The 25,502-nt window shown below is 54.9% G+C and overlaps 9 protein-coding genes across 9 annotated transcripts; 6 read left to right on the forward strand and 3 right to left on the reverse strand.

Annotated features, from left to right (window-relative positions):
• Positions 1-731: 731 nt before the first annotated feature.
• Positions 732-1,511, forward strand: ColSpa_08537 (N-acetylglucosamine-induced protein 1; the record flags this gene model as incomplete). The annotated part of the gene is made up of 2 exons (XM_049274749.1): positions 732-1,268; positions 1,368-1,511. The coding sequence occupies 2 exons, from the start codon at positions 732-734 to the stop codon at positions 1,509-1,511; spliced, it is 681 nt and encodes a 226-aa protein (XP_049130706.1).
• A 168-nt stretch (positions 1,512-1,679) lies between these two features.
• ColSpa_08538 (uncharacterized protein) lies at positions 1,680-2,691 on the reverse strand (the record flags this gene model as incomplete). The annotated part of the gene is made up of 2 exons (XM_049274750.1): positions 1,680-1,883; positions 1,981-2,691. 2 exons carry the CDS (start codon positions 2,689-2,691, stop codon positions 1,680-1,682), a joined length of 915 nt encoding a protein of 304 aa, XP_049130707.1.
• Positions 2,692-8,740: 6,049 nt separating this feature from the next.
• Positions 8,741-10,407, forward strand: ColSpa_08539 (enolase; the record flags this gene model as incomplete). Its single annotated transcript, XM_049274751.1, has 6 exons — positions 8,741-8,864; positions 8,954-9,207; positions 9,261-9,352; positions 9,405-9,455; positions 9,524-9,881; positions 10,372-10,407. The coding sequence occupies 6 exons, from the start codon at positions 8,741-8,743 to the stop codon at positions 10,405-10,407; spliced, it is 915 nt and encodes a 304-aa protein (XP_049130708.1).
• A 1,756-nt stretch (positions 10,408-12,163) lies between these two features.
• On the forward strand, positions 12,164-14,666 carry ColSpa_08540 (calcium channel YVC1; the record flags this gene model as incomplete). Its single annotated transcript, XM_049274752.1, has 6 exons — positions 12,164-12,452; positions 12,663-12,875; positions 12,960-13,281; positions 13,338-13,655; positions 13,710-13,773; positions 13,833-14,666. The coding sequence occupies 6 exons, from the start codon at positions 12,164-12,166 to the stop codon at positions 14,664-14,666; spliced, it is 2,040 nt and encodes a 679-aa protein (XP_049130709.1).
• A 398-nt stretch (positions 14,667-15,064) lies between these two features.
• ColSpa_08541 (uncharacterized protein) lies at positions 15,065-15,364 on the forward strand (the record flags this gene model as incomplete). Its single annotated transcript, XM_049274753.1, has 1 exon — positions 15,065-15,364. The coding sequence occupies one exon, from the start codon at positions 15,065-15,067 to the stop codon at positions 15,362-15,364; it is 300 nt and encodes a 99-aa protein (XP_049130710.1).
• A 1,352-nt stretch (positions 15,365-16,716) lies between these two features.
• On the forward strand, positions 16,717-19,369 carry ColSpa_08542 (putative alpha-ketoglutarate-dependent sulfonate dioxygenase; the record flags this gene model as incomplete). Its single annotated transcript, XM_049274754.1, has 3 exons — positions 16,717-17,259; positions 17,317-18,434; positions 18,490-19,369. The coding sequence occupies 3 exons, from the start codon at positions 16,717-16,719 to the stop codon at positions 19,367-19,369; spliced, it is 2,541 nt and encodes an 846-aa protein (XP_049130711.1).
• Positions 19,370-19,842: 473 nt separating this feature from the next.
• Positions 19,843-20,619, forward strand: ColSpa_08543 (ERF1 methyltransferase catalytic subunit MTQ2; the record flags this gene model as incomplete). Its single annotated transcript, XM_049274755.1, has 1 exon — positions 19,843-20,619. One exon carries the CDS (start codon positions 19,843-19,845, stop codon positions 20,617-20,619), a length of 777 nt encoding a protein of 258 aa, XP_049130712.1.
• Positions 20,620-21,048: 429 nt separating this feature from the next.
• Positions 21,049-21,642, reverse strand: ColSpa_08544 (small nuclear ribonucleoprotein Sm D2; the record flags this gene model as incomplete). Its single annotated transcript, XM_049274756.1, has 3 exons — positions 21,049-21,359; positions 21,461-21,510; positions 21,629-21,642. The coding sequence occupies 3 exons, from the start codon at positions 21,640-21,642 to the stop codon at positions 21,049-21,051; spliced, it is 375 nt and encodes a 124-aa protein (XP_049130713.1).
• A 731-nt stretch (positions 21,643-22,373) lies between these two features.
• Positions 22,374-24,461, reverse strand: ColSpa_08545 (tyrosinase; the record flags this gene model as incomplete). Its single annotated transcript, XM_049274757.1, has 3 exons — positions 22,374-23,606; positions 23,652-23,872; positions 24,167-24,461. 3 exons carry the CDS (start codon positions 24,459-24,461, stop codon positions 22,374-22,376), a joined length of 1,749 nt encoding a protein of 582 aa, XP_049130714.1.
• Positions 24,462-25,502: the final 1,041 nt, after the last annotated feature.

The raw sequence follows: 25,502 nt of genomic DNA on the forward strand, positions 1-25,502 counted from the left end.
TAGTATTTTAATAAGGCAACACTGCGTAGTCTGTTTCATCAACCATTGACTTGACCGTCCAGCTGATCATGATTGGATGTGAATTTTGAGGTACACTGCCAGGCCGTTCCTGTGTGTCCACTCGGTCCGCGGAAACTCCAACCTGCAGTTCCGTGTGGAGAGGTCCAGAACATCCCGACCGGCGCCGACTAGCGGTGAGACAAAGGAAAAAAAGAAAGTTGCAAAGCAAGAATGCGCGCCCGCCTCCTTGCAAGAGGGTCTCCTGGTCCTGCACCGGGGCCTTGCAGCGAACGCGGGATGCTTGCTTTATGCGTGTGTATCTGTGTGGTGCATTATACCTTGCTGGCTGCCGTTTGCCGACCGAGATATTTACGTCGTTACGCGTCAATCCATGGACAGTGCTGCTGCCGCCGACCTGGGAACTTTCAGTCCTTCTTTGAATCGGTTCCCCGAACAGGAAGACTTGTTGTTCATAATACGGAGTGCAATAGGAGCTTAATAGGGCAGGCCCACCCCCATCCGGCAGGGAGGTCTAATTCGCTGTCTCATTCCTTTGACAACTGTGGATTGCCCTGCGATCGTGTGTCCTGCGCGCCGTCGACAAACGACACGGATACACTTGCGACACGGATACACTTGATAATCCCTTTTTGCTTTGGGACAACATCCCCTCCCACCATTATTCTGTTGTAACTGCCCTGGCTAGCCTTAACTCATTCAGTCCGACCACTATGGGAAGCCTCTCCGAGACCTCGACGTTGCCGTACTGGCAGGTCAACGTCCCGCCCGAGAGCCGCACGGACGAGTGCCCGGAGGGCCTCCGCAACCTCTCGGCCAAGGACGTTGGGATCCTGCGCGCTCCGGACGGCGCCTACCGCCCGCAGACATGGGACGAGGTCCGCCGGCTTGTGGCGACGAACCGGCTCGACCTGTTCCAGCGCGTGCCATCGGAGCTACGCCGATACCGGCTGTTTATTCATCATCTGATCAAGGAGCACGGGAGCGTCATGAACTTTGTCTTGAAGCACCGGCTGGGATGGCAGGAGCCGCTTGAGGCTGTAGGGAAGCCGTTCGAGACGGAGGGTGATTGGAAGGTGCTGTATAACGACTGGCCGTACGGGATCGATTCCCGGATCGTGCATCTTGTTGTCTGGACAAAGTTTGAGCTCGAGGAGAACCCGGCGACGGGAGATCTGACGGAAGGGGCCAGGGGGGAGATTGATACCTTTGTGGAAAGGACGTTCCGGGCAAGGACAAAGCCTGACACGGTGAGTTCGCATTGGTTTCCGGGTTGTCTTCCTCGGGACTTGCATTTCAAGGTCTCTCTAGATGGCACTCCAGACTTTGAAGCTAACCATGGTATCTAGGTCATTTGGTTCAAGAACTGGCGGAGTCTCAAGTCCGTCCACGCCGTCGAGCACTTCCACGTCATGCTCTTCGACCCTGATCCCGAGTTCATCCGGGACATTACCAGCGGGGATGTCCCGCAGTGTGACAAATTTGAGGCATGAGCAGAGAAGGGTACGAGATGTTGGTTTAGGATGCAGGGGAGTTGTTCAACACGAGCAAATGCCGACGACTACGCACTGCGTGGAAGAAAAAGTTGGAGCACATATTGCCGACACAACAGCATAGAAGATCAGCCTTAGAGCTTCTTCTTGTAGAATTTCAATGCTTCACTAAGGTTTTGCTCCCGGGAGTTCTCTGTACTCGACGCGCGAGGCTGCGGCCATGGTGATGGCCGTCGGCTTCTCCATGACAACCTTGATCACCCAGCCGGGAAGGCCAAAGGACTCGCCAGAGGTTGCGAGGTCTCGCCTGATGCTGCTAGTGATGGCGGGCCCGAGAGCTTCGAGGGTCTCGAAGGACGACTCTTCAAGCGTCTTTCGAAAGTGTCAGTATTGGGCCTCTGACGTTGAACATGGGAACAATGAGTGGTCAAAGTGGAGGGAATAGGACAGGAATGGCAAACAGACTAACCTTGACGACAGCGGACTCAAGGGCGACATATATGTCGTCTTCCCCCACGGCGTTGCTCCTGTACCCTTCAATCTCCACGTCGGTCTTGACGACCTGCTTCGCCTTCCTCTCGTTGGGGTTGACGCCGATGAGCGTCGGCACCCGCAGTCCGTGAATCCTAAGTGTCTCGCTCCAGACCACCGGCTTCGCGGCCTCAAAGACCATGGCCCGCGAGATGCTCACGCCGTCGCCCAGAAGCGATCCCTTGGGCAGCGTGAGCGTGATGTCCATGAACCTTACCCTCTCCAGCTGGGCCCGCAGGGTCCCGCCCTGGTTCGTGCGGACAACGTCCTCGGGCGTCCGCTCGCTGTGGTCCAGACGGTACCCCGCCAGGTGCTCGTAGACGTGCAACAGCGCAAACCACAGGCTGAAGGGGCTACCGCGCTTTTCGACGAGTGAGTTCACCGCGTCCAGGCCGGCGAGGAGGGCCTTGGCGAGGTGGCCGTAGTGCACCGTGTCGTCGCCGACCGTGTCCGACGCCGAGGCGCCGTCAAATGGTTGCGCCATTGAGAGCTCCGCCGAAACAATGACGGGCTGCGCCTTGTTCAGGCGGCCCCATGCGTCGGTCCCGGCTTTGAGCGTGCCCTGCAGGTCGCGGACGCGGATCACGGCGAATGGCTCGCCGGCCTCGGCGCGTACTTGCCACGAAGAAGCGAATCGGGGCGTTGTCATTTTTGGGGTAGAGAGCAGCGTAGTGGACTATCAGTCTATAATTCCTTCTTCCGCTTGACCTGCCTGGTGAGATTGGCGGACGTGATTCTTTGTGTTAGATTTTGCAGTCACCTTGGATGATGAGGTATGGCGTATGGCAGAGCAGCACTGGTAGTCATCGTCGTCGAGTTTTAAATTCCGCACTGGGTGCGCTACGTCGACCGGAGGGGTCCACAATCAAAAAATGTTCATGGCACACGGAGCCACGGATAACCATCACGACTTTGGACGTTGGAGAGGATAGTGCATGGAGTGAAGAGTCGTATTGTTCGTCAATTACATTGATATGTTTATTTTAACTTGTTTGTTCCTGCCCTTGGAGGATAGATTTTCTCTGCTCTAAGGAACGAAACAACATGGCTCAAAGACCTAGCCATTGGCGCAGGTCCTCCGTGTCACGGGAAGTCCACGCAATCTTGGCCTTGATGGAGTCAGTAGACTGCGAGAGCGCTCTGACGAACCCCTTCTTCTCCTTTTCGGCGAAGAACTTTTCAAGCTGATCCAACTGTTCTTGCTTCGTGAGACCACTTGTGCAGTAACTAACGATGCTACCGATCATGGACGACTGAGCAGGGAATTTAGTGTAGATGTCGTCCCATCTGGTCTGTAACCAGTCGAACAGTGCCTCGATGCCACCCTTGGTCGAACGAAGACTGCCAATAGGAATGTAAATGTCCTGGTCGCGAACCTCGCCATTTAGCAAAAGGTCCAGGGTGCGCTGTCTCAACTTAGGGTCACGGGCTTGTCCGAGAGTGCGCAGCGCGCTGTTGCGCTCATCGGCCGTCTCGGCGGTCTTGTAGTACTTGAGTACGGCATCGTACTAAGGCCCCAATTAGCAAAACTCTTAGAGAAGGAACTTCAGCATCAACATACCTCCTTCTCACCGCCAAACTTGAGGACAATCGAGAAGACTGAGCTCCTAATATTGGGATGGATCGCCGTCTTGTCTCCTGCGGCAAACTTTTCGAACATCTCCCTCGCCGCAGCGACAACCTTCTCGTCGCCAGACATGCCAGCTGCACTAAACGTGAGGGCCTTGTACTGCTGCTCGACATGGCCATCGTTACTGGAGAACTCCCAACCAAGCTTGTGGGCGATGCTGCTAACAATGTTCCGCTGGAAGTCGGTCAACTTCTCCACGATGGCGTCATCCTCAATCCAGGCCATCTTGATGGAGCCCAGACGGGTCAAGATCTGGTCCCAAACAAGATATTCGGCCTCGCCTGCGTTGCTAAGAGCTTTGAACAGGCTCAAAGACGACGAGGTCTTTTGATAGCCCGAAGTCGCAAGAGCGGATGTGTCAGCCACGATACCAACTCTGTCCTGAACGGATAGTTGCTCAGCGGCGTTACCGAGCTTCTCAAGTCGGTCAATGGCGTACTTGGTCCGGTAGAAGCCGGTAGAGTCGGCATTGATCTTGAAGAACTCGGCGTCGTCAATCTCGAATTTGGCATCACGCGTCGTGAGCATCAGATCCTTGTTGACGCCACCCTTCGTACGAACATTCAGGGAGATAGGGTAGAGAACCTTGTCTTCCTCGGGCTTGACGTCTCCCGTTGTCAAGAAGCGGTGCTGCTCTACGCTGATTGACTTGCCTGACTCTGTTACGGAGACAACCGGATATCCAACATTCTGGGTCCAGATGTTCATAATAGAGCCAACGTCCTTGCCGCTAGCTTCGCTCAAAGCCTGCCACAGGTCATTGGTAGTGGCATTACCCCAAGCATGACGCTTGAGGTACTTCCGGACGCCCTCCATAAACACTTCCTCTCCGAGGTACGCCGAGATCATGTGAACGACACAAGAGCCTTTGGCATAGCTGATGCTATCGAAGATTTCGTTGATCTCTTCAGCCTTGTGCACGGGAACCTCAATTGGGTGACTGCTTCTGAGACCGTCAAGGCCCAAAGCAGCCTGAAGGTCCTCACGAACGAACGACTCCTTAAGCTTCCACTCAGGGAAGAAGGCATTCATGGAGTACCGAGAGGCGAATTCGGCGAAACCTTCGTTGAGCCAGAGAGCGTGCCACCAGTCTGGAGAGACAATGTTTCCAAACCACTGATGGGCGATTTCATGGGTAATGACCGTCGAAACGCGCTCCTTGGCGGCGGCACCACTAGTCTTATCGTCAAACAAGACTTCAACAGTGCGGTAAGTAACAAGACCCCAGTTTTCCATAGCACCAGCAGCAAAATCTGGAATGGCAACCTGATCAAGCTTGGGCAGGGGGTAGGGGAGACCAAAGGCCTTCTCGTAGAACTCCAAAGCCTTGACACCAATGTCCAGAGCGTACCGACCTCTCTCGATGTCCTCGGAAGGCGGGGCATAGACTCGGATAGGCACTCTGAAGTCGTTCGTCTCGATGTAGTTGAGCTCTCCTACGATGAATGCCACAAGGTACGTCGACATGACAGGGGACTTGTTGAAACGAACAGCCTTCTTTCCGGAAGGAAGCTCCTTCTCTTCAGCCACATCCATGTTGGAAAGGCAGGTCAAGGCCTTGTCGGCGATCAGGGTAACAGTGAACTCCGCCTTGAGAGCCGGCTCATCGAAGCAGGGGAACGCTCTGCGGGCATCAGTAGGCTCCATCTGACTGGTGGCCATGATACCCTTGGTGCCATCAGGCTTGTTGTAGTATGAGCGGTAGAAACCGGCCATCTTGTCGTTGAGTTCACCCACGAACTTGATCTCGAGGGTACCCTTTTCACCCTTAGTCAACTTGTCCTTGAACTCGAAGCTGTGAACCTGCTTCGCCTCGTCGTAGGTGATGACAGGGTCGCTAAGGCCCTTTTGCTGGCCGCCAGCCGACAGAGACAATGAGGCATGCTTGATCTCGATCTCATGGGTGTTCAGGGAAACCGTATTGGAGTCCTCAGCGACGTCGAAGTCGATTTTGACCAGACCGTCAAATTTGAGCGTCTCAAAGTTGGGCTCGAGCGTGAGATCATAGTGGCGCGGGACAACGTTGGTAGGCAGCAGTTCGCGCGGGTAGTTCAGCGTGCCGCCGCCGCCGGTTTCTCCGTGCTTGCACATGTTTCTTTTGAAGGAGCAGTGTCGTGTAGCAGCAATGCGCTGGGGGGTCTGTAGTCGGACGCTTCGTCGAGGAGGGGTAGCTCGGGGCGCAGAGGTCTGGGTTGCGAAGGAGTTATAGTTTCGTAATTGGTAAGGACTGTTCAATCTGGTTAGTCAATGAACATTCCGTTGCAAGCAAAGCTGGAAGGCAGCTCTTGGTCTAGGGAGACGGGGAACACTTACATGCGCGCAACAGGTCTCTGTGTCTGGTTGATGATGCGTGAGGTCAGGTCGACCGTACGTTTTGTAACGCAACGGAGAGCCATTGAAGGAGGGGGCGGGGGCCAAAGCCGCAAAGGAACGAAAGCGGTCAGTCTGCGTCTAGGCACCCTGCTGCTGATGCTATGCGCTATGCACGTCTAAGGAAGGTACATGTAACGGAGGCGCGGGGTCCAGTGGTAGGTATCCGTAATGGCAAGTCAGGTACTGAGGGGAAGCTTCCAGCTCAAGGCAATGCTCCAGTCTCAGCATTGCAAGGCGCCGGTGCAGGCCGCGCAGGCCGCCGGGATGGTGAAAAAAGTCTCTCCACATCCTCTGCCTCAGGTCACCGTTCTTCGCTGTCCTGTCACCGTCCACGCTGTGCGACCGGGACCCACACCAAGCCGCTTCCACCCGAATCGGCCCACTGCCGTCCCGTGCGTTCTTCAAGCTGCCCAGGCTGGGAAGACGGGGGGAGCTGTCATTCTTCCTACCGAATGGCCGGCCCATGGTCGTTTGAACGAATTGGTTGCTGGAGATAAGAGGGCTCACCTTGGATCCGTTGCGGCAACTATCATCTCGCCGATGTTCTCGAGAGTACGGTGCAACAGTTCAAAGCAGTTGCGAATGTTTTCGACTCTACTGCACTAGTTCCATGCTTGCTTCTCTTGCAAAACTACGCACGCAGCCTAGGGGACGAGCTTCCGAAGCTCTGAGCTTTTTTGTCCAACCAACAATTCCCTTGGCCGAAGCATCAGGCACACGGCGATCGGTGCTTATTGAGCTTGACACTGAGGGTGTCCAGCATGGAGGGTACCTTTCTTTTATGTTTCGACTGCCCCGGCAGTAAGAAGAAACACGGATGAGCGTGCAAAAGAGATATGGCGTCTGCTTTGGTAACTTCGGTGAGATTGGGAAGACTTAGGTCAATGCCACTCAATCACAGTATCCAGAGCCTCCAGAGATGTAAGTAGAATCGATAATATCCCTGCGTTGGAATCATCCGGGTCTGGAGTTTTTCAACGGAGGAAGCCAAAGTAACAACCAAGGGCACAACCGGGGTTGTGCAAGCCAGATGGACTAGATAACTTGAATTCCCATCTGGCCCGATCAAGATAAAGCGATTTCCCGCAACAGTATGCTGTGTGACTTACACTCGGGCGAAAGCGGGCAGAGATGCGGAAGTAGGAATCTTCAGCTAGAATCGGCCGGCCGAATCGCAGTCTCCACGCCACGAACCGGTGTCCGGGACAGTGAGGGACGTCATTTGCATTAAGCTCCGGAGCAAGAGCTAAATGGCACTCTATTACATACAGGATGACTTGCCTACATACGTCTTACCCCGGCTTTGCTGGACGGGGTGACGGGGTCGGGATCCATGATCGGGAAGAACCGCATTAGCACCTGGCTATTCCGAGCAACATCCTCGGGATAATCCATGGCGGGCAGCCTTTCCCAGACCTCCAGTGGGGTATGGATGTCGTTTCTGATCAATAAACAGCTCGTTGCTGGACCGGGGTGCCGGGAAATGAACGTCTTTAAGATCGGGACATCGGGACTTGTAGATTGTCGAGGGCGCACTTTGACGCATCTAGCCCAGACAGAGTCCACTCGAACCCGACAATGGACAGTTGGAGAGCCGTTGCGCAAGAGTAGGTTTGTGTGGCTAGCCAATCAGACCAAGACCTGACCCAAACGGCCGACAGTCAAGACATGGCAACGGGGATTGTTTTGTCCAGAGCCAAAGTCTTTGACCTGAAGCACACGGGAGAGTCAAAAGTCAGAAAATTGAGGCCGGACTCGGGGGCTGGGGTACAAAAATAGAAGAGTGGCCCAATGAAGAGAGACAAAGGCAGAAACGTGTGTCTGAACTTGGATTTTGGTCGCAGTATGAGCAAGGGCAGCGTTCTCATTGCTCAGTTTGTTGAGAAGCGGTGACCCTCACCAAGACCGCAGGACACAGCTCGTCCAGCTTTTTGTCGTGGATGAGGCGGTGCTAAGGCAAGTACTTTGAAACGAAGCTGTTTTGTGATGCTCTTGGCCTGTTTGGAGCTTGGCATCCATGTAGCGCTCTAACAGGGCAGATGCCCCGCCTCACCTTGAAAAAGAGCGATTGGGTGACGTCCGGGATACCCACCAAAAGATTGGAAGGTGCGAGCAACGGCAGGCGCACCGGGGCACCTAAGTTAAGTAACTTATGATACCCTACCTCAGGTACCTCACGGTCCTCACCTCAGGTGGGGTTGGGCAAGGGAAAGGACCCCTCCAAAACACCTGCTCCCACCGTGTGGTCTTGCTCTAGTCTTGCCTTCCCCCCCCTCCTCGTCTTGTCACCATCACCTCTCCTCCATCATTTCAACCTCGTTTTCCACACGCAGACAATTGCTGAGGACAACTCTTGATTCTATCATCCAACCCGTCACAAGTAAGTCATCTTCATCATGCGTTTCACCCCGCTGCAACTGGCCATGGGCTCCAAACAGCTGGGAGCTCTGGAAGCTTGCGAGGGAATCACCCCACCATGCCATCCCACCCTGAGGCAATTCTTTCTGTCCGGTCAAGGAGCAAGTCCTCGCAAGCTTAGCAATTTCCCCCAATCGGTCCTATCACATTGTTGACTCACCCACTCGTCCCTCTTCTTGCCTTCTGCCAATATAAAGTCCTTCCCTCCCCCCACGACCCTTACTGACCTCTTCCCCCCTTCCTCTGTTAGGAATAATCCATCATACAACGAGACATCATGGCCATCACCAAGATCCACGCTCGCTACGTCTACGACTCCCGTGGCAACCCCACCGTCGAGGTTGACGTTGTCACCGAGACTGGCCTTCACCGCGCCATCGTCCCCTCCGGTGCCTCCACTGGTACGTCTTCGCCGTCGTCGCCGTTCACGTCGTCGTCCCAAACACATCAAGAGATGGAAAATGACAGAAGGCTGATATCTATGAAACAGGTCAGCACGAGGCTTGCGAGCTCCGCGATGGCGACAAGTCCAAGTGGGGTGGCAAGGGTGTCACCAAGGCTGTCGAGAACGTCAACTCCGTCATCGCCCCTGCCCTGATCAAGGAGAACCTTGATGTCAAGGACCAGACCAAGGTCGACAAGTTCCTCATCGACCTCGATGGCACCCCCAACAAGACCAAGCTGGGAGCCAACGCCATTCTGGGTGTCAGTTTGGCCGTTGCCAAGGCTGGTGCTGCTGAGAAGGTTAGCTCCCGTGCAACATATTGCTCGAGTTTCCCCAAGCTGACCGCATCTAGGGCGTCCCCCTGTATGCCCATGTCTCCGACCTGGCCGGTACCAAGAAGCCCTACGTCCTGCCCGTCCCCTTCATGAACGTCCTCAACGGAGGGTAAGCATATCCCGCGCCAATCCTGGACGATATGTACTGACAAGCTCTACAGTTCCCACGCTGGTGGCCGCCTTGCTTTCCAGGAGTTCATGATCGTTCCTTCGTAAGTTGTCCTCGTACTAGGCTGCACTGCAGACTACCTGCTCGCGTGGACTAACACTTGTTCTCCAGTGCTGCTCCTTCCTTCTCCGAGGCCCTCCGCCAGGGTGCCGAGGTCTACCAGGCCCTGAAGGGTCTGGCCAAGAAGAGGTATGGCCAGTCCGCCGGCAACGTCGGTGACGAGGGTGGTGTTGCCCCCGATATCCAGACCGCCGAGGAGGCCCTTGAGCTCATCACCGACGCCATTGAGCAGGCTGGCTACACCGGCAAGATGAACATTGCCATGGACGTTGCCTCCAGCGAATTCTACAAGGAGGACGCCAAGAAGTACGACCTCGACTTCAAGAACCCCGACAGCGACCCCACCAAGTGGATCACTTACGAGCAGCTTGCTCAGCAGTACTCGGACCTCAGCAAGAAGTACCCCATTGTCTCCATTGAGGACCCCTTCGCTGAGGACGACTGGGAGGCCTGGAGCTACTTCTACAAGACCCAGGACATCCAGATCGTCGGTGACGACTTGACCGTCACCAACCCCCTGCGTATCAAGAAGGCCATTGAGCTCAAGGCTGCCAACGCCCTTCTCCTCAAGGTCAACCAGATCGGTACCCTCACCGAGTCCATCCAGGCCGCCAAGGACTCCTACGCCGACGGCTGGGGCGTCATGGTCTCTCACCGCTCCGGTGAGACTGAGGACGTCACCATCTCGGACATCGTTGTCGGTATCCGGGCTGGCCAGATCAAGACGGGTGCCCCGGCCCGTTCCGAGCGTCTTGCCAAGCTCAACCAGATCCTCCGCATCGAGGAGGAGCTCGGCGAGAACGCCATCTACGCCGGTGACAACTTCCGCAAGTCTGTCAACCTGTAAAGGCCTGTAAAGGGGGTTATCTACTACGACGACGATTGTGCAGAATCCTTAGTCCTATGGTATCTTTAGGGACACTAGGCAGGACTGAGGGGACAAAAATTGATGAGACACGCAAGGCGTAAAGGAAAGACGCAACGGATGGATGAATGGAGGCATCGATGATGAAACTCGTAGCTTACCATACCTATCCCAAAATGAAAGAATACCAAACATTCCCATGGTCAGGCTCTGCGAACAAGCCGCAAGCAGGTGGTGAACAGTGGTCAGTTTGGGCCACGATGCTGTGCCGTTCAATGCCTCCCGCTTCGGCGTTTCTCTGCTCCGGGAGCGCCTATGGAGAGCGGTAACACGTGAAGGTGCCTAGCCCCACTGTGGTTGACCGCAAGATCACAGCGAGATACTACCTTACCGTATGCATACCGACTGTTCAGAGGTGCCTTAGGTAATGATGCTGCTAAGCTTGGTTGTGTATGAGCGGCTAGCGCGGGCTATAAGTGGAACCAAGAGAGGGCATTCGGTGCACAGCGGGATAAAACCACCCAGTGAGTGCACGGTGCGAGGGCAGACGCCAACTCAGCTTCGTGGCCCAAGATGTTGGGTTCAGGCCGCTGACTGCAAGGAGTGCCATGCTTTGGCTGAAGAATATGCTACATAAGAGTACCTAGCCTAGAATTGCCCCGGATGGTGATCTTTTTTTGGTGGGATACCTAGGTGGGATGACGGTGCACAACCTGACATGCAACTGTTCCCCCCTCCAGCTGGCAGCAATCCCAACCCACCACTGAGACCTTGGCGCCCACCACCAAACACAGCAGTGACAGCAACACCCTGCGCCGCATTCTGCACCAATTTGCACAGCTCAGGACGAGACAGTCCGAACACGACAGGGGTTCGCGTGGCGTGCGTGTCGTCATTCATGAAACTCCGGATCAGAAGACGACAGTCCAAAATCGTTATTGAGGATTTGCAGACTAGGGCCACCAATTTTCCTGCCAGGCTCCCGAGTCAGTGCTCCCGGTTCCTTTCTTTTCCACCGCCGTTACCGTCACCATACCTCGGTCAAGATACAGAGCAGAGACATGTTCATCTCAGAACAATAGACGGTACCGACATCCAACGTCGTGCTTGCGCGTTGCTACTGATACTGCTGCTCGGCATCCTTGATTCACCTTGTGACGGCTAGTTTGAGTTAGCAGCACAGGCATTCCACAATACTTGACGGATACCTACGCAACACCTTTGGACGTTACCTCCTTACCCCGGACCACCTTGTCGGGCTCGAGGCTTGTATTAAACCAGACGGCATTCTTCTTTTATCGTCCCCCTTCACGACGTGGAGCCCAAATGCCCCCCTGTCCCGCTAGATCCACGTCCTATCTACGACTATCTGTATCAACTTCGCGCTCTCTCCCTCTTTTGTCTCTCTTGCCAGACAGCGACACACATCGTGTCTCGCCGTGGCCCTGCCGCAGATCCTTCCAAGAAACTGAGCAACTGACCTTGCTGTAACTCACCCGCAGTTATCAACCTCCTGGGCCAGCTAGCATCCAATAATCCACTCCGGATTGTGGCCCGCGAGTGTGGGGGGCACCCCTTTCCTTGCCACTTCTGCCCCGTCGGTCCCCGTCGAGTTTGGTGCATTGTTTGGTCTTCTCACGGACAACATCAACTTCTCCTGTCAAACCTTCCTTCGGCCCAACTATTACGTACAGACTCGCCTCTACCCGCCTGTCAACCGTCTTTGCTGGCCCCCAACCTTAGCCTTGGTCGCATGCCACATCGCCCTCCCCCTGCATACATATCCTACCTTAGCTCCGCGACTGGTATAACAGCAAGGCCGTACTATGTCGGAGCGCAACCGGCGGACGCGCCTCCAGCTGCCGGAAGAAAGGCCGTTGCTGCAACGGAACCGTCCCAGCCACAGCTCCGAGATTCAAGTTCCGCTCTACGGCTGCATGGCTAACCCTCACAGCCACTTGCCGGTTTATACAAATATTCACCGCATCCGACGAGACATTACTTCTATTGTCGAAGACCACCTGAGTTTGGAGCAGCTGCGTGATGTGAGAATCAACATCGCCGTCGTCCGCCCGCTCGTCGACAAACTGTATGAACTTGACGATATATCTATCGGTATGTCCACACTCGCCTCTCTGCCCCGACTCTGTCATGTGCCTCGCAGAAGTCGAGACTAGCGCTGCAGCTGAAGTGGGGGACGCTTCTGCGGAGTTGCTCAAGCTGACTCTCGCTTGCCAGTTTATTGCTTGCTTGTCAACCGCGCTCAATTTCTTTATGAACAGTCTCACTTGAACAACCGGCAAAATGTCAACTACAGTCGCGCAGCACTTTGCGAGCTGGTGGCAACACGTATCTTGAGACGCTTCAGTGAAGACAACGAAGGACCCGATGGGTTGGTGCTCCTTGCACACATCTTGGTTGCCGGTTTTGAGCCCTTTCAAATGGCCCCGGCCGGGATTCGCGAGGCAGCATCAACGGAAACCTATAGGAGCTACAACCGCATGCTTCCCTCGCTTGAGATTGCCATCTTGACTGAGAGTAAATACTTCCTCAGTGCCACCCCCTGTCAGAAAGTGTAAATACCCGTCTTCCGGACAAGAGCGTTGAAGAGGCACTGACTAGTCTTCAGCGTCGACGCCATTTACGAAGGCCGCATTGTCTACACCCCGTCCAGCTTCATGGATATCATTCCCGATCACTACAAGCTCAAGCCCATATCGCTGTACAACCCTCGCGAGGGCCCACTGCTTGACCAGTACCGGCTTCTTGTGCCCCGTACCCGGAACATTCTGGAGGTTTTCCAGTTCTTGATCCTACTCGTCCTCTATCTCTTCGTTATGGCCGAGCGTAAACCAGAGACATTCACTGTTCTGGAAGGCTGCTTCGCCGTCTATGCCTTTGGTTGGTCCCTCGACCAGTTTGCAACGATTCTGGAGCATGGATGGTACGAGCACAAAAGACCTCTCTATAAAAATGTTAATGACGCTGACTTTCTGACAGGCACGTGTACACGCAAAACCTGTGGTCTTTCCTCGACGTAGGTTTCATCGGCATATATATCGTGTATGCGGTTCTACGCATACATGGCGCTCGTGTCGGGGAGCTTGTCCCTAAACAACAGGCACTAGACGTACTCGCGATGGGTGCACCGGTGCTGGTCCCGCGACTAGCTTTCAACCTGCTATCGGACAACCTTGTGTTCCTCTCGCTGCGCTCCATGATGTCTGATTTTGTTCTCCTGACGTTCTTGTCGGCATGGTGCTTTGGCGGGTTTCTTCTGTCTCTTCTTTGGCTTGGCGAAGGCACACACCCTCCAGTGTAAGTCTGGCCGGCAAGAAGCCTACACTTCAAAATTGCTAACAACTACTCTAGTACTATTAGTAAGTGGATGCTGTGGATTTGGTTCGGTCTCGACGGAACGGGCATCAATGAATCGGTAAGCTTCACGTCAGCGTATTGTCAAGTACGACTTCTAACTTGGAGAAATCCCTGCAGGTCCAATTCCACCCGATTCTAGGCCCTGTCTTGATGGTTGCGTTTGCTTTCCTGGGCAACACTTTGTTCCTCACCATCCTTGTATCGATGCTATCCAACACCTTCAGCACCATCGTTAAGAACGCAACTGCTGAAATACAGTTCCGGAAGGCCGTCTTGACATTAGAGGGTGTCAAGGGTGATGCGATCTTCGCGTACCAGCCTCCCTTCAACATCCTGGCTGTTTTTGTTCTCATCCCTCTCAAATTCATCCTCACCCCGCGATGGTTCCATAAGATACATGTAGCAAGCGTTCGGCTGGTCAACCTTCCACTGCTACTCATCATCGCCGTGGCGGAACGCAGAATTCTTTGGCCGCCGCCGCAGCCAGAGAAGCCAAAGTCGAGTGGACTGACCTTGTACCCGAGGGTAAAACAGTGGTTCTGGGAAAAGTGGCGCATAACAGCCCATCGCGACATAAGAGCCGTGTTTGACCTACCGCCACCCGAGTCCGTGGAAGAGGAAATCGCGGTGGATGACGAGCTCACCCACCACCTGATCCGACGGCAATTCACAAGGTCCATTACGAACGACACGATGCGGAAGAAGTCGCCTCTTAGGAGAGATTCGATGTTCCCGGGCGTCTCGTCCAAGTTGCGCGGGTCGTTCACCGGTAGTGAGGACATACATGACGTTGGCAGTAGGCTGGAGGCACTCGAGCAGACGACGCTGAGGATCGAGAGTCTCTTGGCCCGAATGGTGGAGTCGGGAGACTACTCCGACAACAACTTTGGCACCGGAGAGAGCGGTACTCTTCGTGATGGGGATATGCCGTTGACGCAATCACCGAAATAGCGTGGCAAACGGCCTTGCATGTGTGAGTCGGTTCTGGGTCAAGGTCTGGCGCGCCGCACTGTCGATACATTAGAAAACATCCGTAGAATACGAGCATGATACAGTACTCGATGACTTCGGCACTGGCGGCAGTGTATGTTTGTGTGTGGGTAAGCGTTTCGTGATGTTCGGTGAGGCCAAAATCGCATCAGAATCCTGTCGCTTCCCATTTTGGTAAGTAACGCAGCCTACTTCTGCTATTCCTTCACGTCTCTCTCACATTTGGCTGCGTAATTAATTCTCCCTACGAACTTCACCCTCGAGGACCAGCAAAACCAAATCAAGATCTGGAGAGACTGCAAGTCAGTGCTTTCTTCTTCTTTTTCTTTAACGCAAGATTCATAAAGAAACGAAAACACATGTGCGAAGTCTTCATCTACAGACACGTCAAGTGCAAGTGTGTTTGGGGTCAGATCGCCGTCCCCTGCGGTCCGGGCATGGGCTACACGACGTGCGGACAATTCGGCAACGGCATTGCGAAGCAGCCTCTCCGGCTCCAAAAGGCGAGGCACCGTCCGTGTCCGACGCACGACATGTACGGGCTGTACGACCGCAACCAGGTGCGGGTGATCAGGAAGATCACGCACGGCGTCAAGTTTGGGACAGGGCCGAGCAAGCAGGACGCCGGGGTCGAGGTATCTTGCTGCACAGTCATGTGAGGATGGCCTCAGCCAAGGGGTATCTACGGCGGCAGTGGGAAGCCATCTGTGAGGGTGGTTGTGGGTACCGTGCCTTGTAAGTTGGGTCCGAGGCGCAGGCGGATGAATGAGAGAGCTAAGGGGTATTTAGCCAGGGCCAAGACGCGATGACGAACTACTGCTGAGGGGATCCATGAACGAGGGCGTCTGGCGTCGTTCGACAACCGGGGCGGCGGCTTCGATGATGGGGTCGATGGATTCGATCGTTCGGGTCGGGGGGCTCGGGGTCGGGGTATGCTCTACCGAAGCCCACTGAGAAACACCGGTCAGAGGTCTCTCGAGCGTGCGAAACTTGAGTCAGGCAATCATCGCTTGCATGACATGGCAGAGAGCGGGATTACAGGCCAGAACTGGTGACCAACGACCCCCAGGATCTGTCTGATGTAGACTGGAGCAAGGCGAGGGGAAGATTGAGAGGGAAGGATAGCCCAAGCCGGTCAAGTGCTGTCCGCAATACCTGAACCAGTGCCAACGCCTGTTTTGCCTCGTCTTTTGTCGTCTAGTTGTCGAGCTGCTCCGCACCCTCCTTTCCCCGACTCACCCCGCGCTTTTCTACCATTCCCCCGTGCGGGGAAGTAGATCTTGATGTTGTCTTGCTTCTTCTCCTCATTTTTTGCCAAGTTTGTTTACGTTGTCGTTTCTTTCACATTCCTCAGCTCGTGGCCTCACCCAAGCTCTCTCTGAATGATTCGGAGCTTTGTCGCAGGCTATGCACAGTGGGCTAGCTTCAGCTCCATCCTGTTTTCTACAATTGACATCAACCGCGAACTAAGCAGTTCCCATTCCCCTCTGGTTCGGAAAAACTCCCCCGTCCAAGAACTCATGCTCCCTCTTCCTGTTCTTGTTTCCCTCCGCTAGTGCCAATTTCTCCACATGTCGCCGTTTAGACTTAAATGAAGGGTCACATTGCCAATGGGTCCCGTCTAGAGATGCTCGCACGCAGATTGGGTTGAACCTAATCGTCGCTCGGTGCCTGGGTGGTATCCGTACCTCTCCTCCACACCCAAGCCATGGATGAATATGTCGAGCTCCCTTTTAGCCTGAATGTACAGTCGCACCAGCCTGTGGCCCCGGCGGCGTTCTCATGGATGATGGGATGGGAATCGACAGGGTCTGTGTCATGGGAGACTTTCCTATTCCTGTGATTTCCGCAGATCTGAAAATCACCTCTACCACGACACGGGTGGTGAGGTGGGTTCCCTTCTTATAAGCCGGCCCTTTTCCGATCCTACCATGGAGCGAGCTGTGAAGCAAGTGCTTCTGCAACTGGTTCTTCTCGCCAGCAGCACCTCTTTCCACCCGTAGCGAAAATCATGTGGAAGCTTCTTTTCCTCGCGGCCCTCGGCCTTGTCACCGCTGAGGACGGCCTCGATGGCTGGTTGCGCTACGCCAGGCTGCCCGACTGCAAGTCTGCCGGCGTCGCTGACTCCCTACCCTCTACCATCGTCGGTCTCAATGCGACCGAGAACGGCCCGATCTCCTCTGCCTTGTCCGAGTTGACAAAGGGCTACCAGGGTATCTTCGGCAAGGAGGTCTCTGTTGGTGACGATGCCTGCGCCGGTTCTTCTGTCGTAGTGGCGACTCTCGATGACTACATTGCGGCCTGTGGAAGCGAAGGTGTCGATGCCGACCTCATTGAGGATGGCTTCTGGCTAAGTTTCAAGGGCGATAGTGTCAAGATCCTGGGTCAGAACGAGAGGGGGGCCCTTTACGGCGCCTTCGAGTACCTGAGCCTGTTGGCCCAGGGCAACTTCACGGAGATTACCTACGCGACCAACCCTTCTGCCCCGGTCCGATGGGCAAACCAATGGGACAACATGGATGGTACGGGAACTCACGGCAGCATTGAGCGCGGTGTAAGTTGTCTCCTCTCCCATCATCCCCTTACTATGACATACGTCTAACTTGACTAGTACGGAGGTGTCTCCATCTTCTTCGAGAACCTCAAGGTCGTCTCCGACATGACCCGCGTCTCCCAATATGGCCGCCTGCTAGCCTCAGCCCGCATCAATGGAATCATCGTCAACAATGTCAACGCCAACCCCATCCTCCTCTCCCCGGAGAATATGGACGGGTTGAAGAGGATCGCCGACGCCTTCCGTCCCTGGGGAGTTCAGGTCGGCATCTCCCTCAACTTCGCCTCGCCCCAGACTCTTGGTAACCTCCCGACGTTCGACCCCCTCGACGATACCGTCATTGCCTGGTGGGGCAATATCACGGACGAACTCTACGCCCGCATCCCTGACATGGCAGGGTACCTCGTCAAGGCCAACTCTGAGGGCCAGCCCGGCCCCCTGACCTACAACAGGACGCTTTCCGATGGCGCCAACCTCTTCGCCAGAGAGCTGAAGAACCACGGCTCCAAGAAGGGCATCGTCATGTTCAGAGCCTTTGTCTACGACCACCTCACCCTGAGCGAGTCTGACTGGCATGCCGATCGTGCCAACGCCCAGGTTGAGTTCTTCAAGCACCTCGACGGCCAGTTTGACGACAACGTCATTGTTCAAATCAAGTATGGCGCCATTGACTTCCAGGTCCGGGAGCCCGTGTCTCCCCTTTTCGCCAACCTCAAGGAAACCAGCATGGCCATTGAGCTGCAGATCTCCCAAGAGTACCTTGGCCAGCAAGACCACTTGGTCTACCTGCCTCCTCTCTGGAAGACCATTCTCGACTTTGACCTGCGCATTGACGGCCAGCCTTCTCCTGTTCGCGACATTCTGTCCGGCAAGCGCCTCAACAGGCCTCTTGGTGGCTACGCGGGTGTTGTCAACGTCGGTGCCAACTCGACCTGGCTCGGAAGCCATCTCGCCATGTCCAACCTCTACGCATATGGCAGACTGGCTTGGAACCCCACTGACGACGTCGTTGCCATTGTTCAGGATTGGTCGCGTCTGACCTTTGGCCTCAGCCGCAAGGTCGTCGACACCATCACCAACATGTCCATGGAGAGCTGGCCCGCCTACGAGAACTACAGCGGCAACCTTGGCATCCAAACTTTGACCGACATTCTCTATGCTCACTACGGCCCTAGGTAAACACAAACAAAAACCCCTGCAAACCGTTCATTAGACTGACCTCAAGCGCAGCCCGAGGAGCCAAGATGGCAACAGCTGGGGCCAGTGGACCCGCGCCGACAGTGACAGCATCGGCATGGACCGCACCGTGAAGAACGGCACCGGAAACGCGGGAATGTACCCTCCCGAGGTGGCAGCCATGTACGAGGAGATCGAGACGACCCCGGACAATCTCCTCCTCTGGTTCCACCACGTGCCCTACACGCAGGTGCTGAAGAGCGGCAAGACCGTCATCCAGCACTTCTACGACGCGCATTACGAAGGATCGGCGACGGCCCAGACTTTCGTGCCGCAATGGGAGTCCCTCAAGGGCCTCATCGACGAGGAGCGCTACGAGCACGTGCTCTTCAAGCTGCAATACCAGGCCGGCCACTCGCTCGTCTGGCGCGACTCCATCAACAACTTTTACTGGAACAAGTCGGGCATCCCTGACGAGGCGGGTCGCGTGGGCAACTACAAGTACCGCATCGAAGCCGAGCACATGGACCTCGAGGGGTACAAAGTTGTCGACGTCGACCCCTTTGAGGCGGCGTCCGGGTACAAGGCTATCGTGACGACCTCCAACACGACCGCGGGGACGGCCTCGGCGGTCGTCGACTTTGAGACCGGCACGTACACCCTGGCCGTCAACTACTTTGACGTCATCCGCGGCAAGTGCTCGTACGTCGCCTACATCAACGACGAGGTCGTCGGCCAGTGGAGGGGTAACAGCGAGGAGAAGCTGGGCCACTGGCCGTCCGAGTTCTTGGACGGGCACTCGGCCATCCGTGTCAACTTCCCCGGCGTCAAGGTTACTAAGGGCGACACTTTGAAGATTGTCGGAACGCCTGACGGTCCCGAAGTAGCGCCCCTAGACTATGTCAGCTTCCTGCCCGACGGTATCATTGACTAGGCTAAGCCGTCTCTAATACTGCATACTGAGCGAGTATAAAAAGTAGTTTGTAGTTGTAAAAAATTAATGAGAAACGAAATAATCAATCGACGATGCTTGATGAGGATCACCATGTGTGTGGTGTGTCTGAACCGTGACTTGGTGTTGAATGAGTTTGGTTGTGGTTGATGTTAGCAAACCCCACATTTCATCAGACTGCATCTGAGAATTTGAGTCTCACTTTTCAACACTGCCAACGAACTCACACGCCCCAACACTTGAACTCACCAAGAAGCTGGATAAAATTGACTGCCAGTCCGTTAGTATAAGCCGCAGTTATCAAGTGAGCCATTGGAATACCACTCGACGAGGGGTGTCCGAGGACTAGAAGCCTCACAAACCGAGCAAAACGCACCATTGCTGACCTACACCCTCGTAAGTCATTCTTACTTGCATACAAACACAGCAACACTAACACCGTTCAGATCCCCAACATGCTCCCCACGCCAGATACATCCCACGTCCCCTTCGAGCGGGTCTACGAGCCGGCAGAGGACTCTTACCTCCTCCTGGACACCCTCTCCGCCCCCTCGGAGACCGAGTTTCTCGCTTCCCGCTTCGGCGCCTCTTCGTCGCCGACCCCAGCGGCACCTCTGGTTGTCGAAATCGGCACCGGCTCCGGCGTCGTGATTGCCTTCATCGCCGCGCACGCGCGCACGCTCTTCGGCCACCCCCACATCCTTGCCTCGGGCGTCGACCTCAACGGGCACGCTTGCAAGGCGACAAACGCCACCGTGCTCCGCGCCCGCGCCGAGAACCCGGATACCGCATCGCAGTCCTGGCTCGGCGCCGCCATGGGCGACCTCACGGCCCCGCTGAGGGCGCGGAGCGTCGACGTGCTGGTCTTCAACCCGCCCTACGTCCCCTCCCCCGAACTCCCCGCGCAGACGTCCGGCGCGCTGGTCGCGGATGGCGAGAAGAAGACGACGTTTGACGAGGACTCGTATCTGCTCTCGCTGTCGTATGCTGGCGGGCGGGACGGGATGGAGACAACGGACCGGCTGATCGAAGCACTGCCCGGAGTCTTGTCGGAAAGGGGTTGTGCGTACATCTTGCTGTGTGCGCAGAACAGGCCCGAGGAGGTCAAGGCCCGGATCGAAGGGTTTGGGGCGGGCTGGAGGGCCGTCACGGTGGGAGAGAGCGGGAAGAAGGCTGGGTGGGAGAAGTTGCAGATCATCAGGGTGTGGAGGGAAAGGCAGCAGGAGCCGTAGTTTTGGGGACGTGAGTTTGATTACAGGTTTCTCATCTGGACTCCTATTCACACATGCAGGACACGGCGCTCTCAACAGCAGCGACGTCCATCGCCACCACTGCTTGCCGGTGTACTTTTATGCTCGAATTGTATTCTTGATTTCCCTACCTCCCCCCCCAACGCCTGAAGAGCATCCGGTTCGTCTTGATGCATAAGGTACTTTTTTGTAGCAAGCGCAAGGCCCAAATGTGAAAGTGATTGCGGGTTTCGTCGTATCTGGGGGCCGCAATGATCCCCCCTCTCACCCAAGTCATCTCCAGCCATCGACATTCGCGTCTTTTCCCAGGCGTAATAACAAACTTGTTCGGCGCCCCGTCGAGCCTCGCATGTGCCGGTGCCAACCCCCGGGGAATGACACATCCTACTCGAAAGGCAGCCCCTGAATGACTTAGCCCCGTCCACGACCGCGTCCACGTCCACCGCCTCTTCCTCTTCCCCTGGGACCGCCCCTGCCACCGCGCCCGCCAGTGCCACGGTCGGCCTCCTTGCGCGCCTTGTTCTTGGGTTTCGGCGCGTCGTCGATGAGCAGCGTGTCTAGCGGCAGCGAATCGGGCAAGATAAAGTATCGGATTGTCGAGCCGCGAATGTTCATTGTGTCGAGCGAGACGGCATCCTGGCCCTTGGGCGTCATCTTGACCGTGCGCAGCGCCGTGTTCATCTGCGGCGAGACGGAGGTAATGGTGCCGTGGACGATAGTGCCTGTTTGTTGCAAACGCGTTAGCTAATTCTTCGAGAGGCGGCACATCTTGCATCCGGGCTGCACTGTCCGAAGGCGGGAGAGATGGGGTTGGGTTACTGACCATTCTTGAGTTCAATTGTCACCGTCTCGTTGGCGCATTTCATCAAAAATCTGGTTGTTGAAAATCCATGTCAGCTCTTCTTTTGGCCTCGTTCACGTCGGGCTTTACAGAGAGAAAGCTCAGCACTCGGACCGAGTATGACGGCAAGCGGGGAGGTAATTGACATACCTGACGAGCTTCATGTTGGCGGCAGCGGCGTTGTCAGTTTGTCGCGCGTGTCGTTCGTTGAAGTGGAAAGGCGGCGAGGTGCTAGATTGTCGCGACTAGAACGTAAACCTAGTTGACGGTCCCAGGTCACAGAAGGCTGAAGCTTCGGAAAAGTTCCTATCCCGTATCTGGAAGTGGGGCCGCAGCCTGTAGGTGCCGACCTTCAGCCACACTGGTACGATCCACGTGACCTTCTCCAGATGATTCTCCCATTGAATACAGGCGGCAGAAGAGAATACAATGCTTTACCGCTGTTTCGACGAAGGAAGATTACTATCCATGCAAAAGAAGAAGTCGGTATGTCTAGGTTGACTACCAAACTCTTCTGCACGTTGACTCTATTCTGTTGATGGTTTCACCTGTGTAGCTTGATGCAGCAGGTCAACGTCGAGACATTTCGAAAGACCGAAATAGGTGCTAGTGACTCGGTTCAATCAAATCTCCGGCCCCTAAATTCTACTCAATGCGCAGTCGAGATCTAGAGTATGTCACAAGTCGAATTTTAGTTAGAGTGGGCAGAAAAGCACGGATGTTTAACATGTCAAAGCCTCTCTTGAGTATTGACCCGCCTCAAATAAGGATAGCAGATCAACTCATCGACAGTGGTACACCTCAAAGTCGGAGCTACGGCAAATTACACACTAAAGAGCAACTATCTCTGGGCACGTATATCCGGACAACCGGATTCAATGTCCCCGTCGACCTATCACCCAGTCATATCATGCTTGTAAGGACGCACTTGACCTTGTTGCAACACGAACCTCTCCACTACGGTACCCCAACTTGGGAGCTCCCACTGGTTCCTCGCTGCCCGGACTTGCGAGCTTGCGACTTGAACGTGTAAGCTGTCAATGGTGTTCACAGATTTCTCAGTTCCATCCTCTCGAACAACACGAACTTGGAGGTACTCTTCGAGGTAAGGTCCAGTTTGCTCCGGATCAAGCCCGGAGATGACTCCCGCCGACACCAAGTGCATCAAAGCCGACGTCAGAGGGACAGTACCGGACGCATGGTTACCCGAGCCCATGTTTTTCATTGCAAACACCGGCATCGACCCCACCAGATTTGGTGCGGTCATCCATGAATCCGTGTCTTTGGGTACTTCGCCGAGGAAGAAATGGACAACAAATGAGCCGTCCAGCGCCCCATTCAGGACGCGCACATTGGCGACCCATTCGGTGTATATGTTGTCTTCCGCGACCACCTTGGCAACGAAGTCCGGATCATGGGAAAAATCCATCACATGGCTACTTGAAACCGTCCCTTTCCGAACACGCCCAAGGGTACCCCGATCCCTCATCGTCGCGGATCTCCTTCGCTTCTGGGCAAAACCGGAGGGACTGGATGAACCGTACAGCCGGTTGATGGTTTCTATTAGGCGCGCCCGGTCTTCGGCGGGATCGTTCCCAGGGCTGGAGTTGGTCTCGGCGTACGAGTATCCGAAGGCCAAGGTATCCCTTGCCATTGCTGAATTCCAGAAAGTGCCGTTGACATCTGAGTAAAAAGGCTTGAGTTCTGTAAACATGTCTTGAACGTATCCTGGCGGCATCGTGAAAGAGTGTTCCATTGCGACTTGAGGGGACACCCATGACCTCGGGTACAAGACTTGCCACATTGCAACAATTCTATCTGCCATGGTATGATGCAGAAAGAAAACAGGATCGAACGCCGAGTATTGTATATAGAAGAGATGGCCGCGGTTGCCGACTAGAACATGCATGGCGTCGTGTAGCGACTCTACAGAGTCGTATTGGGATTGGTTTGTTGCGGTACCCCAGTACTTGTTGCTGAAGGGTCCGTAGTCCTTGTAGTTCGACAGGAGTGTGTAGAGCCGTTGCTGAAGCGCCGGTCTGGCATGCTCGATTGCGTGCGCAACGCTCTGGTTGTCTGACGTCTCGAAGGGTGCTCGCATCGTTTCTGTCCAACGCGGAAACTTGTGCTGTCAGTGACCACGCTCTCTCACTGACTGAATACCATGACTTACATCGCCTTCAGAAAAGACGTCTGGGTCAAGCGGCCGAAACTTGTAACTATGAAGCGGGTTCGCAATGAACTGCCACCCTTTGGGGCCGTACACTTGGATCCCGGGCTCTTCGAACTCGGGTAAGTAGGTCATCTCTCCAGACGGCGGCGGCGTAGCCCAGTCCCAGTATGGGATACGGAAGTCGGTGGCAGCGGCTTGATACAAGACACTTTCCACAGGGTCTGTGAACCATGAAGCGATCAGCTGAACGAGCTGGAAGAGAACTTGCTATCACAATGTCAATGACTACGCCTTTAATACATAAACTCAATAAAGAGATTGGGTGGCATCTGACCTCATATAGAGCAAGATACGGACGGTGCCAGGATGGAAACAGGACGGACATATGCGTGCAGTAGCCTCTGTCCTCGCCTCCTACAGCCCCCAGGACGCCATTCCAGGGGACGAAGGGAACACCATGAATGCCTGCCAGATATCAAAAAGCGAGCTAATCTGCATCAAATAAAGAGTCTTACCTGCGATCTGGTACCATGATAGTTCCTCTTTCTGATCCGTGTACTGTAACATGCTGGACGCAAGGAGGAACAGGTTCCATTTGAAAGGGTTCTGCTTCATCTGCCGGATCTCCTGCCGAACAGGGACAGTTCCGTTGACAGCGGGCAATTTAGCGACAACAATGGGTTGTTGTGCCTGGCGTTTGACTAGCTTCCTCGTGTCGAAGCCGTATTCGTAGGCCGGCGAGTATGGTGTGGCCGATACGATCGTGACGACGAGGAGTAGGGACAGAAATAGGGCGACACGAGGCGACATCGCCACGCGGGTTCGATTGCAGTCAGCCAGCATAAATGCAGACGCGTGAGAGTGCCTTCAAATGGAATACAGTATTCGATCTGCGAGTCAATGAATATGGATGAACGGAGGAGAGGTACAGTCGCAGATAGGGTTCCCAAGTCAACCAAACGTATTCTGCTGCTGGGAGACTAGCGAGGAAGGAACCACGTCGTATAATGACAAGGAAGTCTTTTGTTTTTGTTCAAAAGCATGAAAGATTCCCTGTCTTGACATCTGATGAATCCTTCATTACAGCTGCGGCGATAGTAAAGAAGATGGGCCAGAAACGGCCGAGAGGGTGGCGAGGAAGATGGATGTTGGTAAGGGGCAGCTGCCGAGATCAAGGACGGTCAAATAGACGACAAACAAGACAGAGGGCGCGTGGCACGCCGCATATCCGTAATGAGACGATGATTGCGTGAGGTACGTGATTCATTTGCAAACGCTTCTTGACAAGATTAGTAGTTCTCCAGCTGAAAAGTGAACCAGGAAACATCGAAGTGTGAAAATTCTCAAGCAACAGGCAGGAGTGATGACGGGCCCTGCGGGTATGAGTAAACGACCTGGGAAAGCACAGTTTCCTGCTATCTATGTTCGACCCCAGTGGCACGAGACATTCCATGCACTTTCATAGCCAGGTATTGACCTTACTTACCTTCCAGGAGGTGCACCTAGCCTTAAGACCACGCAAGCTGAGACTGCGTCCACCGAGTAGACAGCGCAACGTCCCACACAGGGTCAGGTAGGCGCATCCATCCATCAGAGAAGGGGGTATGCGATCATTTCCACTTACAGCTGAAGATGCAACTAAAAAGAGTAGGATCTAATTGTCTCAACTTCAGAAATCTTGCTGGCTCCATCCATGGGGTTCTTATCCAAGTGTTGCCTTACGATACGAATGACGGCAAATGCCCGTCTTACATACAATGCTTTAGGAAACAGAAAATGCCAAAACGTCCATCGATAAGCCTAATAGTTCATCCGGATGGTACCGAAGAGAGATGACCCTCAGGTACGCCG

Source organism: Colletotrichum spaethianum (assembly GCF_022836535.1).
Source record: "Colletotrichum spaethianum MAFF 239500 DNA, contig23, whole genome shotgun sequence".
Taxonomy (NCBI): domain Eukaryota; kingdom Fungi; phylum Ascomycota; class Sordariomycetes; order Glomerellales; family Glomerellaceae; genus Colletotrichum; species Colletotrichum spaethianum.